Below are 6,439 nucleotides of genomic sequence, written 5' to 3'. Positions count from 1 at the left end.
TAAAAGTTTTCCTTTGACTAAAGGAGCGAGTTAGCTCCGCTACAGAGGCAATAGAGACAGCTGGGCGAGGTGAAACCTCAAGATACTTGAGGCATTGACCGCCATGCAAGAACGTATGGCTCGCCTCGAGCTGTCACAGCTTGTGGTAGAAGATGACGAGCGTATAAAGGGCGCTCATCAAACGACGGTTCGCCAGTCAGCATTCGGTAGAAGCTTTGGATCATTGCACATGAAGGTGAATGCACTAGTGCACTAGTTTTAAGAGCTTCATATTTCTAGATCTGTATGCACAGAAAGCATCAAGAGTGTGCAGCCATGCGACAAGACCAACTGTTGCCTCAAGCTCAAATACAACAGTGGACGCCTGCATGGCCCAACGCCCCGCCACGGTTACCACTCTCCTCAGACGGTTCGAGTTAGAGTGCTTGATGCTCGTCAGAGAAAAGTCCATACGTTCATTCGATAAAAAAGGTTTTTCGATGTGGTAAGCTCAGAATTCATGGACTGGGGTCATCGTTTCTTCGACAGCTCGTGCTGGCTCAGATGGCTTGAGGCTTTTACTGATCATACAAAGTCAAGAATGACCTCATAGGACATTACATGAGTGGCACCACGGAGCGGCACTATCACAGGCAACTAGAGATCTGGTGGCGCCAGCAGCCGGTGTTGCAACACGCCATGGAACGTCTGCATCAGACATTTTGAACGACTATTACTCAAGCTACCAAGCTCTTGACTGCCAGCAAGAACCCGAAGCATTTTTGGCCCGAGCAATTTCTGCAAATTGTAGCTGTGACCGACGCGACGGTGTGGCGCAGAAGCGTTAGTGTTTGAATATATTGTATAGTACGCATCTGCTGATCTTCGCCACTAATTTTTGCTAAGAAAGATAACAATCAAGCGGACTATCAGGGAGTCGTATAAGCTATTAAAACTTAATGAATCCATGTTCAAGGGATTCAGGGGTTCGTAGAACCAAGTGGCAACTAGTGCCCGAGAGTATGGACCTTAGAAAGGCTTTTATCTTTCACAGATCAATGCGCAAGCCTTAGGAAGGCACTAGACGATTTAGATCAAAATGGGAACTGAACTTTATTTAATTATTCAGATTTAAAAACCTTACTCGAGCTAATTTAAAATAGATTTTGGAGCCGCCAGATTTATATCTGGTGGCGACCACATTTGTTACCCATAACAATTGGGATTATAGTAATTAACTATGTTAAATACGATAAAAGGGTATTTTGCACATTAAGTAAATGTACCACAACAACGGTTTTCCAACCAATGTGTGCCCCATTACATCGGCCGTTTACTATCGATGTCCCTTTTCGGCTTAGGACTGTATAAAAAGACACGTGCGAGTGCAGTTAATCGGTTTCTATCTAATTCTTACTCGCCTACGCTGCGTACATGGCGAGTGTTCCGTCTATGTCTCGTCTAGTACTTGCAATTATTGAATTGGCTAACAGATTTTATGTTTTTAATCATTAAAAAGTATTTTGGTGCATTTGTATGTTCGTCGCCATGCGCTTCAAGCAGCTTTTCTTAGATTAATTAATAACGAAAGCTTCAAGGCGATTGAGAGCCCTGAAGCAGAAATAAGAAAGCTCTTGTTGATGCAACCTTGTGTTCTGTAGGACATCATATTTTAAATTCTGACAAGCCAAAAATCGTAAGGACAAAAGGCAGAAACAATGCACACAAAAGTTCGAATCTTCGAGCAAATGCTCGTCAGCTTCAACAATCGTATTTGTTTGCATTATCAGAAAAACGCACCAAGGCTATAATACTTTGAAGGCGAGCTTACAACAATGGTTCTAAGTCCATTTCCAAAACGGAAGTTGGATTATGGAGGTCAAAATTCTTCAGCACTTCAGGATTCAATACCCCAAAGGTGCCAAGACGCAGAGGCTTGACATTCTCTTTCTGCAATGTTAGGTACGCACAACGGCCAGGAAAATAGGTTAGTTCTTCCGCGGGGTCGACAGTATAGAACTCATTAGCGCCAGCAGGTATTTCTAACTTGGACGGAATGCCCAAAAGCTGCATAATACGGTCAACTAGACCATGAATGATCTCGAAACCGTCCGTCGGCCCAGTATATGCAGCGCATATACGACGCACGTTCTTCGCACCAATATCCGAGCTGTTATCAATCACAACGACGTCCGAAACTTCAAATAGTTTCAATCCTTCCTTGATCGACATGGCCTTATTATTTTGAATAGTCTTTAACACGCCAGGAAGCATTGATGTTCGGACAACCTCAAATTCAATTGTGGCTGGATTCGACAGCACAACTGCTGAGTGGCCATCATCCTTGCGATTAAGGTACTCAAAGTTCTCCTTATGCGAACACAGGCCGTGAGTAAGAAGCTCGATGAAGCCTGCACGACTAATTTCATCGCGAAGAAGGTCCCCCAATTTGTTAAGAGGTTGAGCCATACCAATTGTCTGGGTCTGAGGGATCGTAAGGGGAATATTGTTAAAGCCATACGCAATCCCAACGTCTTCAATCACATCAACAGGATGGAGAATGTCCGAACGCGTTATAGGGACCTCTGCGAGTATGGCTGTCCCATTTCCGACAGGTTTGGCATCCAGCTGCATCTTATCACACAGCTTACAGATCCGCTCAACATCAAGATTTATAGAATGCCCCTTGCCAAAAAGCATCGAATAAATGTCCTTTGTTGGCACTTCGACTAAGCGTTTGCTAAGATCAGGAGTCAGCTCGTTTTCGTTGGCAGCCTCGTCTTCGTAAGAGATCTGCACAGGCTCGATAGTGAATGGCTGAGCACAATATTCTGAGAACATGGCGAGCATTGTGTTCAGCACAATCTTGGCTTTAGTAATATCCGTTGCTGTACACTCAATAAATACGTTTTTCGTGTGAAGTGAGATTTTAGAGTGTTCGCCATTGATAATCGGCGGAAGTGACAAGACGACACCATTTTTATCCGTGATGACCGGATACACGGGCGAGTCGTAGATTATATCCGTGTATGGCTTGATGTGCTTCACTTCGGGATTCGTACGATAAAAATCCAATAGCTCCTTAGCTTCATACGCCTTGTCCTGGCTCAGTGGTATAAACTCAATCTCATTCGGTGGCAGCGCCTGTAATTCGTAGCATGAATTTATTATCAACAAAGAAATTCAATCGTATTTCTTTCGCATACATTGTAAGTGAAAGGCCCTGATAGAGTGTCCAAGTCATGTGTACCAATAGCCACGAGCGTACGGCGGCGACAAATGTTCTGGTGCAGCTTGTCCTGTAGATCAATGAAGCTGTCGTAGCGCTCCTGTGTGAATTGCACTTCTCGTAGCACGGCTGATACAATATACGGGCGCACTAGCTGGAATTGATCATCGTAATGAATAATACGTCGTTCTAATTATATGGCTACACGATGGTCGACATACCTTGGTGCTGCGCTTGACCGTGATCAAAAGCGCACCTTCGGGCCGAGGCGTCAGTGTGTACACAGGAGGGCGCTCTTTCTCCTGAAAAATTCGCAAAGCTCGCGCGATACCCTCAATGCAGAGCAAATCGTAACGGTTTGCAGGCACGTCAATCTTGTAAATCACAGCATCTGAGTGAGCCGAATGATCCTTTGACTGACCCTTTGTCTCGCGCTGCTTGAGCTGTTTTTCACTTGTGACATCGTCCAGTTCGATTCCAAACTCAAAGCACAATGCATCAAACTCCTCTTCTGTGTACGTCTGGCCCATGGCCGCAAATAGCTCGTCGCGCTTCACCCCCACGGTAGGCATTCTTGCTGTAAAGTCGAATGGAGTGGAAAATGCTTTTTTTTGCCAATGATAGAAGTTATTTGGACAGTTTTGTGGGCCACACATATGTGATAGCATTTTTGGCCAATTAATCTGTTTTGAGATGAAGATATGTATTGCAGCCTTAATAAAACTATGATTTGATGAAATACACAAAAAATTCTATTGGCAATCAAAGACAACTCTGGTGACGTTGTTGACTGAAATATCTGAGAGCGGTGTTGCTACTAAGAAATCTAGTTAAGACTTTTATTTGCCCAACATTACTGTTAAGACATTATGAGATCTACTATCTTTGCTGGTCAGTTTTTATATAATTGTCATACATGCAAAGCCCTCGCGAAGTTTTTTTGTAACGACCTGCGTCTCCTTAAAGAAGGTGGTGCCTTTCACAATGTCATACCGAAAAGGATGAACATATGTCAGTAACATTCTGTGTAGCTCAAACCAAAACAATACCCTTAAAATTTACGACAACAACGAATCTTGAAAAGTTATCAAGAAAATCATTTACAATACGATTTGACTTTTAATAGAAACCATTTATGTGGGTCGACATAAACAGAATACTATAGATCCCGAGTCCATTATCTATAGGTTACAATGAAAAAGCAGATGCTGTTTGCATGAGATTGTCCGTAACAAATCACTATAAAAATGTTACTTCATACGATCTTTCAACAAAATTAAATTTTAAAAATATATTTGAAGTTCGAGTTTGTCCATCTTCGACTCTGAGACATAGGTCGGATCTAATGCGTGAACATTTCCTTCTATTCTTCCAGCAGTAAATTCCATCTATGTGATCGGCGTGAGTTCAAGTCTCGCACCGGACGATATGTTCTACGCCATATCAAAATCGTGATCTTGTCCTCGCCTTTTTAAAAGAATGTCGGCCACTGCGGTCATCTGAACCGTTGCAGCAGTTGACAGCGATTGGCGTCGAATAGAATTGTTCGACGCCATTTTCGACCCATAATTTTTTTAGCTGGTTGAAGCTGGCGCGACTGATAGCAGGCGACGTTGTGTGTCATCACAACGTCAAGTTCATGGTACCATAAATGCCACGCTTCGAGCGAGCTGTTTCAGTGCCACCCGAGCGAACAAAAAGGAGCATATGTCAACAGCGGAATGTCTTTATCACTTACGATCTCAATAGACTGCGTGGTCAGTGATTTGCCGATCGTTCTTTTTCTAAACAAATCAAAAAGCGAATTTTACGAGCGCGCCGTTCGCTAAACGAACGGTCGCCTCTTCTCGCTTGCCATCCTGGCAAAGCGACTCAAACATCGTTGTGAAAAAATAATCCACTCGATACTAACTGGCGAATTATCATTTAAGTAATACTATCCTCTAAATCTTAAATAGTTAAAGGAAATAGCTAAAACAATAAAATTCATATGCAAGCTTGTAATGTTTGACCTTATTCATCAAATTTATGTAAATCTTTTGAAGTTAGCATTTATACAGCTAAATGTTTGGTTGTGTTTTGGCTTCCTTTGTCTGATGATAACTAAGCGTGAGTCACCGACTCTTAGCACCTTCCTCGACGATGGTCGTGTAGGTGAAAGCCACGTATCCTAACCGCCTAGATTTTCTGGGAATGCCGCAAGGGATTTCACAATCATATTTATGAGTCACAACTTATAACATTTATGCTAAAAAAATATCAAACAAATAATTAAAAAATACGACTTAATAAGAGAATTAAAAAATATTTGATTAATTACGTTCTAAATCGTCATCAGCAAACTTAAAGTTTTAGCTAACATGACCCCTGCTCAGCTATCTCTCACACCCTCGCTGTCCGACCCCAGGCAATTGTACCACCGAAAACCATATATATAAGGTTTGTTAGGAAGAGTTAGCATGTAATTTGTGTTTTTTAATTGGTGAGGATGTTGCTGATTTAGAGCAGTGAGACATTTTGCTCGGACAGCGTGTGGCCGCATCCAAGGCACATAGCCATGCTGCGGCTGAATCCATCTGTTAGAGTCAGGATAAGCCTGTTGAGACGCTCTCTTTTCCTGCTAAGCTTAGAAAACGCATAACTGGATATCGCTCAGCCTCTGCGCAAGCATAAAGTCTAACAAGACGGACAAAAATTCTAGCAAGGGAGGAAGACTCTTAACAAATGTATGAGGTTGGGTCACACACCAGGTTACCAGAATTTGCATCACTCTCGCACAAGTAATCATTCTTAAGCGATATATCCTCTGACAATATATAGACAGAGACGCCCTCGAGCCTTGCACTTGAAAAAAGGGTCAAATGTCATTAATGTTATCGGATGGCTCCTCGCCGAGTGGATGATTAGTCGGTCCTGTTGTTGTTCTTCTTAAATACATCAATTGCGCAGAATCTTATAATGGCATGGCACGTCAAATACATGTTGATAGTCTAACTATTCTCTTTTAGATGGAGTCAACCCGTGTGCTGTATACTTCCAAGGAGATTAACATTTGACACTGTTGATAAAACTGTAACAACTTTAGGTCGTACATTTTCAACACAATTGAATCAATTTATTGATAAGGCAATGTCTACACCCACCCCAGGTTTTTGCTTAACTCACCCACCTAAGGTTTGAGGTATTTTGATTGGCTAAAAAAGGTCTCGTTTGTTGTGATTTAATTGGCCA

At 42.4% G+C, this 6,439-nt stretch overlaps 1 protein-coding gene across 1 annotated transcript; it reads right to left on the bottom strand.

The window, feature by feature from the left end:
- Positions 1-1,634: 1,634 nt before the first annotated feature.
- On the bottom strand, positions 1,635-3,780 carry CCR75_001321 (uncharacterized protein; the record flags this gene model as incomplete). Its single annotated transcript, XM_067959425.1, has 3 exons — positions 1,635-3,123; positions 3,186-3,362; positions 3,430-3,780. 3 exons carry the CDS (start codon positions 3,778-3,780, stop codon positions 1,807-1,809), a joined length of 1,845 nt encoding a protein of 614 aa, XP_067815290.1. The 3' UTR covers positions 1,635-1,806.
- Between the last annotated feature and the right edge of the window lie 2,659 nt (positions 3,781-6,439).

This window comes from Bremia lactucae, linkage group LG3 (assembly GCF_004359215.1).
Source record: "Bremia lactucae strain SF5 linkage group LG3, whole genome shotgun sequence".
NCBI lineage: Eukaryota > Oomycota > Peronosporomycetes > Peronosporales > Peronosporaceae > Bremia > Bremia lactucae.
The sequence above is the reverse complement of the archived record's forward strand: the minus strand, read 5'-3'. Positions and strand labels throughout refer to the sequence as shown.